Genomic DNA, 14,775 nt, shown 5'->3' with positions numbered 1-14,775 from the left:
ATTTTACATATGCCTCCGTGCCTCTTGTGGTGTATGAATGAACATGCAATCGGTAATGGTTTCGTGAATATATCGGCTAGTTGATCACCTGTAGGAATAAATTCAAGTTTTATTACTTTCTTTTCAACTTGTTCTCTGGAAAAATGATACTTTATATCTATGTGTTTTGATCTTTTGTGACTGCCTGGATTATTTGCAATATTTATACAACCCATGTTATCTTCGTATATCATTATTGGATCAGAGACACTTATATTAACACTTATTGCTAAAGATTTCAACCAAATCGCCTCTTTAACAGCTTCAAAAAGCGCCATATATTCGGCTTCTGTGGACGAAGCAGCTACTGATGTCTGCTTTTTAGTGTTCCAACAGATTGTACATTTTTCATACAACTTGAACACATATCCCGTTGTGCTTTTCCGATCTGTATTTTCACTACCTCCCCAATCAGAATCTACGTAGCCACTCAATAGATTTTTATAATTATATTTACTATATACTAATTTGATTTCAGCTGACCCTTTAAGATATCTAAGAACCCTTTTAAGGTTTTGCCATAATTCTTTATTATTTTTACTTGCATACCGACTCAAAATATTTACAGCTATGCTTAAATCGGGTCTTGTACAAATCATTATATACATCAAGCATCCAATCAAATTCCGACAAGGTGCATTGTGTTCTATGTCCGAGTTTAAAGCTATATAATCCATTGCACTTGGAAGAGGTGTACTAACAGGTTTACAATCTAACATATTAAATTTCTTAAGAACAGTATTAATATATGCACTTTGATCCAATGTTATTTGTTCATTAGTTCTTCTAATTTTTATTCCAAGAAACAATTTAATTTCATCTAAATCTGTCATTGAGAATCTATTTTTCAGATAATTTTTGAAATTTTTCATTGTTTCAGACTCGGCAGTTATTATCACAAGATCATCCACATATAATACTACATATATATTCTTTAATATATTTTTCCGATCTAAAATATAAATACAACGATCTGCTGATGAATTTCGGAAACCTTTGTCTATGAGAGCTTTTTCAAACATCTCAAACCAGCACCTAGCTGATTGTTTAAGACCATACAAAGCTTTATTCAATTTACACACTTGATTATTATTTTCACATTTAACACCTTCTGGAATTCGCATATAAATTTCTTCTCTCAAAATACCGTTTAAAAATGCTGTCTTCACATCCATATGGTGAACTAATAAATTGTTCTGAATTGCGAAGGCCATAAAAAATCTGAAACTTGTTATTCTAGCTACTGGTGCAAATGTTTCATTATAATCTTCTAAATATTTTTGACTAAAACCACGAGCCACTAATCGAGCTTTATATTTCAACGGATTACCAAATTCATCATTTTTGATCGTGAATACCCATTTACAATCGATAATGTTCTTATCTATTGGTTTCAATACCAAATCCCAAGTCTTATTTATAACCAATGAGTTTATTTCGTCAGCAATCGCTTGTTCCCACTTAACTCTATCTTCTCTAGTTTTGATTTCGTCAAATGAGGTGGGAATTTTAAAAACTATTGACTGTGCGCACAAAAGATAATCATTGTCAATATTCAATTCATTATATGATATAGGAACGAGTTGTTTAATCCTATCACTCCTTCTAGGTTCTACATTATCATTCAATTCATTTACTCGATTTTTCTCCGATCCCGATACTCCTGTTGCATCTGTTTCAGTTACAGATTTACTATTCCCTTTATCTAACATTACTTTCGTTCTCGGCTCTAATACATCTGATTCATTGTTATCAGATTTCCTTTTCCTTAACCTATCTGATTTTTGACTATCAGATTTCCTTAACCCATCTGATTTTTCATTATCAGATTTCCTTAACCCATCTGATTTTTCATTATCAGATTTCCTTAACCTATCTGATTTTTCATTATCAGATTTATCAAATTCTACTGATTTTGGCACCTCAAGAGATGCATCAGTTTCACATACGTCACGTTTTAAACCAGTTTCCTTTATTAGAGGCCGAGATCCTAAGTAATTTATTTCATCTACTAACACATCTCTTACTATCTCAAATTTCCCATTTTCTACGTTCCACACTTTATATCCATTTGGTGCAAATCCTACCAATATACACTTATAAGACTTTTCGTCAAATTTAGACTTCCTAACTTTATTATGTACGTATACCGTGGAACCAAAAACCTTTAAATATTTCAATTTGGGCTTTTTATTATGCCACAATTCAAATGGGGTCTTATCGACAGTAAGAGCTTTCGATGGTGTTAAATTAATTAAATATGTAGCAGTTAAAACTGCTTCTCCCCAAAACTCTTTTCCTAAATCTGCACCGTTTATCATTGCATGGGCTTTTTCCGTTATTGTTCTGTTCATACGTTCTGCAACACCATTTAATTGTGGAGTTCGCGGGACCGTTAAATGATAACTTATTCCTTTTTGTACGCAATAATTTTTCATTTCATTTGATAAATATTCTTTGCCATTATCACAATATAGATTGACTATTTTCAAATTAAAACGTGCCTCACATTTTGCAACATAATCTTTAAAAATTGTAAAAACTTCCGATTTATTTTCTAGCAAGTATGTAACACAATAATGCGTATACTCATCAATAAAAGTAATAAAATATTTTTTTATCATTAATTGTAGAAGGAGTGATTGGACCACAAACGTCTGTATGAACTATAAACAAAGGTCGCGTAATGTGACGTTTATCTTTTTCCTTTTCAAATGGCAATTGTGCTTGTTTTCCTTTTATACAAGCTTCACATAAACTATCATCTGGAATTACTTTTTCAAGAAACGTTATATCATCTACCATTTGTTTATTTTTCAACTCTAAAAATTTCGTTTTTCCTATGTGCCCTAATCTTCTATGCCATAACTCATAAGTATTTACTATTCTATTTGACATACAAGAATTTAATAAATTTATTCTTTTACCTGCTATGTCAAAATCTATAGAAATTAACTTATTTAAGGGCTTACCATACATCAACGTTTTACCGTTTTTAATTATTTCGACACCCCTTTCGTCAAAGATAATCTTCATCCCTTTCTGCTGCAATTTCCTTACGGATAGTAAATTGTACGGTACGTCCGGGCAGTACAATACTTCTTCTAAAACGCCGTTGACTCCCATGTTGGTGGTTACAGCTACCTGTCCTTTCTTCAAGGCCATTATGTATTCCCCATTCTTTGCTATAGAAATCCTTATTGGTGGATCAAGCACTTGTATATTTGAAAACACCTTTTCTTCATTAACGATGTGGTCTGACGCTCCGGAGTCCAAAATAAATGATAATTTTTCACTTTCTGTGCATTTATAATCCCCAGTCATAAATGCGTAACCAGATACATTGTCACTGGTCGTTGCCTGGGATGTTTGAACCAAATGTAAATTATGATTTTTCTTATTCTTTTCTTTATATTGCAAACTCTTTTTATAATAGAAACATTCCCTGATTTTGTGTCCTTTTCTTCCACACTGGTGACACTTTCCAATAAACTGTCGCTTATTTGGTTTAAAGACAGGCATTCTTCTTGTGTTACCCCTACGGTTTCCTCTTCTAAAACAGGAACTCTCGAAATTGGTTGACCGGTGGTTTTGAACCTCAGTATGTAAAACTTTCGTATTTGTATCCATTTCCTCAGATCTGATCCTGGTTTCGTGATCAAAAAGTCTTTTCTTGACTATATCCAATGTAATATTTGCTTCCGTCATTATTGTTTCTATGACGGTTGATACGGTGTCATATGTTTCCGGCAAACTCGATAATAAAATTGAAACGACTTCATTTTCCCGCACTGTCACTCCCGCAGCCGATAATTCGGTTATCAAGTCGTCGAATACTTCGAAATGATCTTTTAACAAACCATCACTCTTCATTTTTAGTCTTAATAGTTTCTTCCGGATAGACAATTCTGTGGCAGTACTTTGACTCTCGTAAACACTATCTAAGTTCGATAAAATTGATTTCGCGGTACTTCCCGCAGTGTCATATTTTAAATGCGTATCAGCTAAATATTGTACAATGGTGCACTTAGCAATACGCTCAGCTTTAGACCATTCTTTGGTGAGCGGAATTGGTGGTTGCTCATCAACAACCTTTAGAACATCAAGTTCGTATAACAGATTACGAACTCTATGCTTCCACGCGTTATATTTCGTACCACTAAATTGTGGAATGTTTCTTTTATTTGATGCATCCATTGTCAAAGTACTTACACACAAACGATTAAAATACTGTACAATTAAACACTAGAGCAAACACACTTTTAACAAACACTAATGAATACACTTGGTTATATATGCAATACTAAAAAAAACTGAATTAATTAAAACACACAATACACTTAAAAACTATACGTGTCCTGGGCCCATAACCTAATGGAAATAGGATATGGTTTTATAGAGTTTATAATAAATTGTACACACGAAATCAACGTTAAACTGAACTTTATTTTCTACTATGATCACGGAGGATGTCTGTACTGTACGAAAGCTAGAACTGAAGTGAAAACGAAAAAGAAAGTTTTGAAAAAGAAACACCATTGTTGGGTCCTATAGAAAGAAAAACTCAGAGTGCCCATGTGCTTGTTTATTACTTGGCCCACTCCGCAGTGAGAAACTGCAGGCCTTCAATTTCTTGACCTGAGGACTGTCAGGCAATAAAGAAACATTTACAATGCTACGACACTCGACTTGTATTTTGAACCTAGATATTCCAACATTACCGTTCCAATCTGGTGATAGGGATTTCGGGGACTCTCGACGACTTGCTTTACAACGCTTTCATGCGTTGCAGAAAAAATTAAACTCAGATTCGGTGCGAAAATCGGAATACGCGAAAATCATGCGAGTGCACGTTAATCTCGGGCACACGTCGCAGGTAGACGACGAATCTGTAAGCGGTTACTATATACCTCATCACGCCGTGATAAAGACTACGAGCGCGACTATCAAGGTCCGGGTCGTTTACGACGCGTTGGCCAAATCGGACAAGAACATCGCGTTAATAGGTTCATGATCGGTCCCACAATTCAAGATAAACGTTTTGATCACCAATTTTGTACACATACATGTCATCAATGTCGACATGGAAAAGATGTATCGACAAATTTTAATACATCCGGAAGGTCGGAAATAGCAACGCTTATTTTGGTATGAAAATAATCGTGTCCGAACGTTCGAACTTAATACCGTCACCTTCGGTGTATCTTCCCGGGCTCCCGGGTCAAACAATCAGTCATTGTCGAGCCAATACTCCGAAAACATCGAAGTTTCGTCTCAACAACTCGCGCTAGCAGACACTTGTACAGAGTTTAGTTTCAGAGTTTACAGAGCTTATAGCTTATAGCTTATAGCTTATAGCTTATAGTTTATAGTTTAGAGTTTATAGTTTATAGTTTATAGTTTATAGTCTATAGTCTATAGTCTATAGTCTATAGTTTATAGTTTATAGTTTATAGTTTTACGAAATTAAATAGGCACTAGACTACTGTTGATAACAGTGAAGTCTGAGCGTGCGTATATACATAGATTGATTGTGCTACACCAATAAAAATCAATCGTTCATTCTATGATTTGAAAAGATATAAATAGCATTAGCCTTGAGCTTTTTTTTTCATTTTATGATGCTAAAAACTTCTATAACTTTGATAATATTTAGTTTGTTTATTTTATCGATTATGCTTCATGTAAATTATGTCAATTGTATTAAGTTTTACAATTTTTTTATTTTTGTGGATGAAATTTGTGATATGTGAAAATTATGGAATCAATTCAAGCAATTTATGCGGAAAACAATATGAAAAGATAATTTACAACTTCTATTCAAAGTAGAATGTATTTAAAAACTACAAATCTCTTGATGCCATAAATCTTCTCCTTCCAACAACGGATGGCTCATGAAATGTACTTAAGAATAAAAATTTTATTCTAAAATACCTTCTGTTTGATCAAAAGTTATAAATCAAATCTTTGCCACCAGCTGTTCCCGAACTCGGGTCACTCATGCTAATGTAAGCTATGGCTCTAACCAATAAGCCATAGGTTAATTTATTTAAGTTTTATATAAAATAAATATAATCTTAACCAAGATATTAGAAAATATTACATAATTTGATTCTATTATAAAATTTCAACTTTCATTTCAATAATTATAAATTAAAAATGCCAAATCTGTTATTATATGCAATTTGAATATACAATTTAATTAATTTAATTTAATGCAAAATTTCATCATTTTATTAACCATCTATTATGCAAAAAAAGAACTAATTTTGTCAAAGTGGGCCAATCTTAACCAAATTTTCATCTGCAATGCCCCATGCCATGAGGATGCTAAGTTCAAAATTTGGTTGAGATTGGTCCAGTAGTTTTGGCCCTAGCGTGGGTAATTTCCCTTCATTTTTCATCTTATAGTCTTCGCTAACGCTCAGACAAAAATGGGCCAAAAACCGGAATTTTGTTTTTTTTTCCTTTTACTGCCCCCACGGATCATGTAGGCAGTTAAAACTTGGTGTGGGATGTTTTTTCTGAATATGCTACCGTCTGACGTATTGGGTTTTTCATTTAACACAAAGGCACATTTGATTACCTTATCCGGCTATACCCTTTACTAAAATCGTGCATCGAACAAGCAGCAGTTTTCGCTCACACGGGTGTCAACTTTTTCGGTCCGCTCTTCATTACGGAGAAAAAACGTAGGAATAGAAATAACATAAAGGCATACGGATGTGTCTTTATTTGCACGTCCGTTAAAGCAATGCATATTGAAATTGTGAGCGATCTCACGACCGAAGGTTTTCTCGGTTCTTTCAGACGTTTCATTTGTCGAGCTATATCTATTCACGTATACTCCGATAACGACATCTTATAATCATATCGGCGAATTATACGCCTTATTCGGATCAGCAAAATTTAAAGAATCCGTAACTGAGTGCGCAACAATCAAAAACATAACATGGCATTTCAAACCAACGTCAACAGCCCACTGTGGAGGCATTTTGAAGGCCGCGATCAAATCATTATTGAAAGTCATGAAACATTATTTCAAACGCGTTGTAGTCGAATGCCTTTTTACATTCGAAGAAGTCAATACGTTAGCAATAGAAATCGAAGCAATTTTAAATTCACAATAGTTATGCTCTATTTCGTCAGACGCAAACGATCCTATTGCATTACCATATGAGCACATATTAGTTAGTTGTTGGCTCACGATGCTACCGGAAGATAATCTTTTAGTTGCAGAAAATCGACCGACTTCCTGGAAAGTTATCAGTAAGGCTCGTCAAGTCTTCCGGAAACGGTGGTATCAGGAACACGTAAATGAACTACGAAGGCGCCAGAAATGGCTCAAATTTAGCGGGTAGTTAAAGATTGACGCAATCGTCATTCTGATGGACAGAAATCAGCCTTGCATGCGATAGAGGTTGGGCAGAGTAACAGACATGTATCCGAGTGGTGATGCAGAAGTCTGAGTCGTCACGGTCAAGACCGCCAACGGCATCGTGAAATACAACACAACTTAATTAGGTCCATTAATCGAGAATATTTAAAATAATTGTACCATTTTGTAATAAACTGTTTATACTTATAACACGCAACACACCATTCATCAATACAATGACATTGCTCGCTTCACTCGCAACGGGGGGAATATGTTCGAACTTAGACCTTTGCCGCGACTAAGAAACTTATTATAGGGTTCAAGTAGTTCGACGCGTAGATCACCGTGAATAACCTTATACCTCCAAATACGGGTCACCGAGGACTATTAAGTCTTTTGTCTCTTAAGTTCTGCCCGGACCGGTCCTACAAGGGACATCACCCAATTCATACACGCCGATTTTTATGAAATTTTTATATGGTATAGAACTCGAAAAAATATTTCACACATATTTCTTTTTATCGGCGAATATCCACTTTAAAGTGGCAAAAATAACCCTTAAAGTTGTGGTCGAAAAAAATATTTTCAGAATGCAAATTTTTCTGTTTCAGAAGGCTCATAATATGGCGTAAGTAGATTTTTGAAAAATTTGTTTGTTTAAAAAATATGTTAAAAATTATCATTATTTTGCAAATTTTTTAAATAAAATGTTCAACTATTTTTATCAAATTTCGCGTACGTAAACTATGTGTCCAAGGAAAAAATACGGATAAATTGGAATTTTTAATTTCGCTCTTGGAAAAAATATTACTGTCGTTGATGTTATACGTACATTTTATACCTTCCGTTCGGCGTACGATTGATTTCTATACATAATATTGTGGAAATCATATTATATTACATTTTTTATATTACTTTATTTATAAAAAGAATTTGAAAGTCTATAGGCGTAATCATGTGCTTGCCATAAATCGGCTAACGGCTATGCCTTCTTTTCTCGCAGTTTTAACAAATAATAGACTTTTCTTAACTGTCACCCTCTGAAACGCGAGAGTGTTCGGCAGTTAGTAAATATAAAAAATATTCCGCCACCATAGATTTCTTTCTCGCAGTAATGCGATAAAGCATTAAAATGAATTTCAAATTAATTTGCATATTTTAAAATCATCAATACATTTTTCAAACTCTTATAAAAGCCCTGAAATTTTTTTTGAGATTGCACCTATCCTCCGATTGACACTGAAGATAGTTTCCTTAGAAATTCGTGTAACGTGAAATCGTAGATTTTTGTACGTAAAATCGTGTAAGGGTTATTCTACGCCAAATCGATCCCTTTTGGAAGTCACCATCTCCGATTTTGCTCTAATCGAAACATGTTATAGTCCATGTGAAATTAAGGGGGGTTTAAGTCATCATTTCGCCGGTTTCGAATTCGTTAATGAGTGACAGGCCTTCAAAGTTTGCAATTTTTGCCCATTTTGGCGAAAATAGGGTCTACTTAAGAATTTTTTTCTTAGAAACTACGCAACCGATTTAGCTAAATTTTTTTGGTTTATTCACGAAGAATTGGTCTATTTTGAAATATTTTGTCTAATTCCGTCAATTTGTTGTAAAATGTCGGAAAATTTAAACAAATTTTCTTTTTGCGTTTTTTTCAATAAGGGGCGAAAAAAGGGTTAAAATTTATAAAAAATATGGTCATATTCCTTGAAGCTTCTCCTTGAAAATGAGCTCTTCAGAAGGATGGAGCCTCAAAAATTGACGTCTGTACAAGCTGGAATAGGACGCGGGGTACCCCCGTTTCAGGTAGGTGAGTCGTGTGCTCCGCTATTATAATACCGCTGTTATGGTTTTTTTATACCATCGGTCTCAAAACAATACGACAAGACTTCGTATACGACTTTTTTAATCATAACTTCATTCATAGATATTAATTCCTATATTTATTGTTTATATTTTAAAAAAAGGCATCATTACTTGATAGAATCCGCGAAGAAGTGGTGATTTCTTTCTATCGCAATGAGATAATAATGGGTTGTGATCAAAAGTATGGAAAGCATTGTGTGTGGTTGGAAAAAATATAACGTCAGTTAATTCATACACTAAGTACAGAACCACCATTATCGTACGAGTAAGTCCTACTTTATTTTCTTTATTTGATAATGGCGCAAAGCTGTGAAAACTTTTAGACCCTATTATTGATAATGCTGTTGCCAAAGGAGGTTAGAAATAAATCTTTAAGAGTGAGAAATAAATTTACTAACAATCTTTGTAAGCTAGCGTACATAGCAAGTTTTTTAATGCTCTCTCCAATAACATAGCATGGCCCCTCTATCATCAGTAATTGTACAAGAATGCCATTTTGCAAAAACACCGACATCACTTAAATGAATAGTTGAATTAGTAAAACTCTTTTTGCTTTCATATTGCGTAGCTATCTCGTCGGACATGTTTTCTACAACCTAATGACTTTTACGCTTTTATTATTGTCAAACCGATAACTAAACAAATAGTTCATACTTATATCACTTTACAATTAAATCTAACATAATTATAAATGTATCATTGGCCAAGAGTAAGTACTAATATATTTTGCTAGGTATGAACAGGCTCATTTAGTCGTATACAAAGTCTTGTCGTATTGTTTTGAGACCGATGGTATAAAAAAACCGATCATAATAGCGGAGCACACGACTCACCTACCTGAAACGGGGGTACTCCGCGTCTTATTCCAGCTTGTACAGACGTCAATTTTTGAGGCTCCATCCTTCTGAAGAGCTCATTTTCAAGGAGAAGCTTCAAGGAATATGACCATATTTTTTATAAATTTTAACCCTTTTTTCGCCCCTTATTGAGAAAAACGCAAAAAGAAAATTTGTTTAAATTTTCCGACATTTTACAACAAATTGACGGAATTAGAAAAAATATTTCAAAATAGACCAATTCTTCGTGAATAAACCAAAAAAATTTAGCTAAATCGGTTGCGTAGTTTCTAAGAAAAAAATTCTTAAGTAGACCCTATTTTCGCCAAAATGGGCAAAAATTGCAAACTTTGAAGGCCTGTCACTCATTAACGAATTCGAAACCGGCGAAATGATGACTTAAACTCCCCTTAATTTCACATGGACTATAACATATTTCGATTAGAGCAAAATCGGAGATGGTGACTTCCAAAAGGGATCGATTTGGCGTGGAATGACCCGTAAATCAAATTAAAAAGATTCAGTTCTTCATAAAAAATTCCAATTATTTGTGTCAGACAGTAAATCTTTGAGAATAAGTTTCACTCTCTAAAATCAAGTATTTCTTGATATAACAAAACAAAATGTGTCACTTAGTTGTTAGTACTACAGAGGAAAAATTAAAATCTTTACATGATGAAAGCATGCGACCGTTTATGACAAAAAATTGAATACTACAAAAATTGTTGCTGAAATAAAATGTCGTTAATTATGATAATATTCTATTCAACTCAAAGCATGCGGATATCAGATTCTTGTTCATCAGATGAAGCTAAAGAATTTTCAAATAAAACATTTTAATACTTTTTAAAAATGCATATTTTATATGCAAATATTCTAGTTGCATCAGTTTTATGTTATATTGAAGTAATGTTTTACTGTTTTCAAGTGACATTCAATAGAACTAAATTCAATAAAACTATTTATGAGAAATGAAGAAATTTTAATTGCTTAAGAAAGTAATATGTGTTACGTACCAGATCTGGAATCAATAATTTTTTATGTGATAATGCTAAATCTTTAGAGGCACAATCAACCACAAATATTCCGTCCATTTCATTTTCTCTACAAATGCACTGTTTTACATGTGATTTCGAGTTTAGATATTTGGAAGACTTTGAGTTGAAAGTATACTCAGACACATTATACATCTGTTCCGGTCCATAACAAATTGAATCATGTCCTGGGTTTATAATGAAGTAATTTCGAACGTAAGGATGCATTTTTCCCTCCAAGTAGCGGACAAAATCGTATAGATTGCAGTCGCATATTATAGGATTGCTGCCAACGAATATATTTACGGCACGTGCTTTATTTTGATATTTCGCTATTTCTTCTGCCCGAGTCATATAAATGTGCTGTATTTTATTATGTTGGAGATATACTGTAATGTTGTCCGATACGAATTGTAGATCTTCAGCCTGAAATAAAGTCATACAACAAAGAAGTTATTTAGAGATTATAATGAAATAAATGTGATGAATATACCATTTATGGTCACTGTTTTATTTATTTAGTATTGTAGCCATCTTATATGCAGGTTAGGATTCCGACACACAAGGAAATCGTAAGGATAACAGGAATTCTGGAACATGGGAATATTTATTCGGAGATTAGGAGAACGTACAGGAAATAACGGAGTTACAAATTTTCTTTCGCAATTAACGCACAGAATATAGTTCGGTTTTATCTCTCTCTCTCTCTCTCTCTCTCACGGTGTTCAGCGATTTACTAGCCAGCGTTTTTCTCGTAAACAACTGGTACTAGAAAAAAATGAAAGAGGAAAAAGTGATAGTGTTTTTTATAATCAACATAATGAAGTATGTATTTTTTTTGTGTTTATACTATTTTTTAAAATATGAAGGTAACCTTCAGTTTTTTTTAATGGAATGGTATATATTTTTTTATATCATATGAAAGAGCGTATCGAAACGAATTCAACGATGTATCATATCATCACCTTGAAACCCATTCAGAGTCAAGAACAAACGAAATATTTCAAATATTTCGTATTACTATACTTACCGTATTTCTTACTGATATGTTTACATTTCGTGTTCAATGTGGTTCCATTATCATAACACCATTATCATGACCTAATCATAACATAAAACCACCAAAAGTGCTTTTTAGATAATGGAAACCACAATATATATATATATCTTTTCTCTCGTCAACCAGGCGTCCAGGAGTAACTCTGTTCTCTCCCGTTCGAATGGCGTCCAGGTATTCTCTCCGAACTCTCCATTCCGAACGGGCGACCAGTAGTTTTCTCCCGTACTCTCCTGTACTTTACTTGGGACGTCCAGGAGATATTCTGTCCTCTCTCAGTCGACAGGCGTCCAGGAATATTCACCGAACTCTCCATGTCGACCGAATGTCCAGGAACAAACTCCCGTACTCTCCCTCTATTCACCAGGCAGGCGTCCAGGAGGGTTTCGCCGTACTCTCCTGCCTGGGTATTAACAGTTATCTCCAGGTGGGCGTCCAGGAATTGTTGCCGAACTCTCCTGCCGGAGTCCCTAACAGCTAAGTTCCTTCTCCAGCAGTTGACCAGGTATTCTCGCCGATCTCTCCTGCTGGAGTCCCTAGGCTAGTCCGAGAGCGGCCGATAGTAATTACCTCGTCCTCTCTCCCAGACTGCCAAATAGGCCCGTTCCGGGCGCGCGACTCTATTTTATATAGGCCGGTTGCTATCCTGTGGCTAAGCTATCAACAACACGTCGCTAAGTTTCGCGCTCGCGGCTCGCGGGTCGCGCCTTGCCTCTCGCTCCGCTGAGCGGCCGACGAACTCTCGCCTCGCAACAGAATTTCGATTATTCTGGAATATTCGCTTTTCTCGAATGTTCCCGACGCTAAATATTATTTCGATCTATTCTATTCTATTTCGTAAGGGAATTCTGATTCTCTTCGAACATAATTAATTTATTCGCCGCACTTTACAATATTTCCTGTACGCTACAGTATGTATTAAATATTTTTAGGAGTGGGTTGCGTGTTTAAAATAAATCACAAGTGTTGCGTTTTCCTGCTGGTTTTATTAAAGACGCGTATATCTTATACTTCGAAACTTGCAAGATTACGATGCGACTATGAACTATTTTCTTTGCGAACTTTTTCTATATCTCTTCTTTTTACTAGAGTTTCTCGTTTTCAAAAACTATGCTCTACGCTAGGCCAACCCCCGATTAGGCGGGGTTAACCAATTAGAGAAAACCTAAATCCCGCCAAATCGTACGACCTCCCTCTTGTGCCCGAAGCACGCTTCCTTGAAGCGGAGGTACGATTTGACGGGTTGCGTTTGCTGGTAAAGGTGACAACGCAGCGGAATTTCCCCGGGCCCTAGGTTAACTTAAGCGTTTTACTGTTGAGACCGTTGGCAAAATTCTAAGTACAATCATGCTTTCACTAAAAATTCTAAAACGGTTTCCTCAAAAACAGATCCGCTGTCGTTGAAATTGAAATTATAGAAAAAAAAGACAGAAACAATTTGTGGAAGATTACATACTGTTAAGTGTTTGCGCGAATTCGATTTGAATTTTTGTATACAGGCCGCGCTGGTTACCTGTGTCCAGCGGCGACACCTTGTTTGTGGTTTTTATTCGGAAGTATGTAACGATTATCACTTCCATTGCCCTTGTAACCTCGTTCAAGTGAGCACGTGTTAACGAAAATAATATCCGATGTAATCTGTTAGTTAATATACTATTCTTTATATCTAATACTAGACATTTTCCTCACATTTTATTTAACTCTGCCCCCCCCCCCCCCCCCCCCCCTCCAACACATACAAATGTAACTCTCTGATAAAATAGATACGAGTTACTTAACAGTATTGTTTTATAATCACAGTTCTTTAATTGTACTTTTTGGTAAAGCAAGGAATTTTTTGTTAACTTACTGATATGTGAGATATTTCGTTGTTCCTCAGATTCAATATCCGCAGCTGTGTGTGGTCCTTAACCCAATCTTCGAATATGTGTGATATATTGTTGTTGTGCAAATTTAATACATTGAGAGAAGTGCAGTTGTGAAAAGGTGATTTGTTTCCGTATTCATTTTTGATCGAAAACGACAATGTAAGTTGATTATAGGATAAATCAGCGCTCCGTAAATTCATCAGGGAATTAAAACTAGTATCTTCAATTTCTTTTAATCCATTGTGTGACAAATCCAAATCTTCCAACGATTTCAAGTTGCCAAATAGATCCCTGTAATTTTCAACAGAAGAAATTTCGCAGAACCAGTATAAGTTTTGAAAATGAAAAGATATCTTAATGCCGAGTAAATGGAGTGTATTCTTTTCACACGAGGTACATGCCAAATGTATCGAGTCATGTTATTGGAATATTATAACATAAACCAATTATAAATCAATGTTGAAGAAAAGTCAGCAACTTGAGCTGTTACACGGAAATCAATTGGTATCATACAGAACAAGAATGGATGCATTAACTCTGTTTTTTTTGTGAATACATATCAAATGTTATGAAGTCTATGTAATTTAACCGGGATGTTATTAATACTTATTTTGATAGCTCAGTACATACTTTTAAAAACCTGAAGAGCAATGATTTTGAATAAAACATCTTAAGAAGTTCAATACGAAATATTTTT

General features: G+C 34.7%; 1 protein-coding gene across 7 annotated transcripts in view; it reads right to left on the bottom strand.

Moving 5' to 3' along the window:
- LOC105663905 (uncharacterized) overlaps positions 1-14,775 on the bottom strand; it is a 73,466-nt gene that overhangs the window by 25,891 nt on the left and 32,800 nt on the right. For 6 of the 7 annotated variants that reach the window (XM_076540557.1, XM_076540555.1, XM_076540551.1 and 3 more), the window contains 2 exons: positions 14,060-14,369; positions 11,136-11,579 (listed from right to left, as the gene is read on the bottom strand). In XM_076540557.1, the coding sequence (XP_076396672.1) occupies positions 11,136-11,579; positions 14,060-14,369 (754 nt within the window). The remainder of the gene's footprint in view (positions 1-11,135; positions 11,580-14,059; positions 14,370-14,775) is intronic. The other variant, XM_076540554.1, reaches the window with a different exon arrangement.

This window comes from Megachile rotundata, chromosome 15 (assembly GCF_050947335.1).
Source record: "Megachile rotundata isolate GNS110a chromosome 15, iyMegRotu1, whole genome shotgun sequence".
In the NCBI taxonomy this organism is placed as follows: domain Eukaryota; kingdom Metazoa; phylum Arthropoda; class Insecta; order Hymenoptera; family Megachilidae; genus Megachile; species Megachile rotundata.
This window is presented reverse-complemented; position numbering and strand designations above follow the sequence as displayed.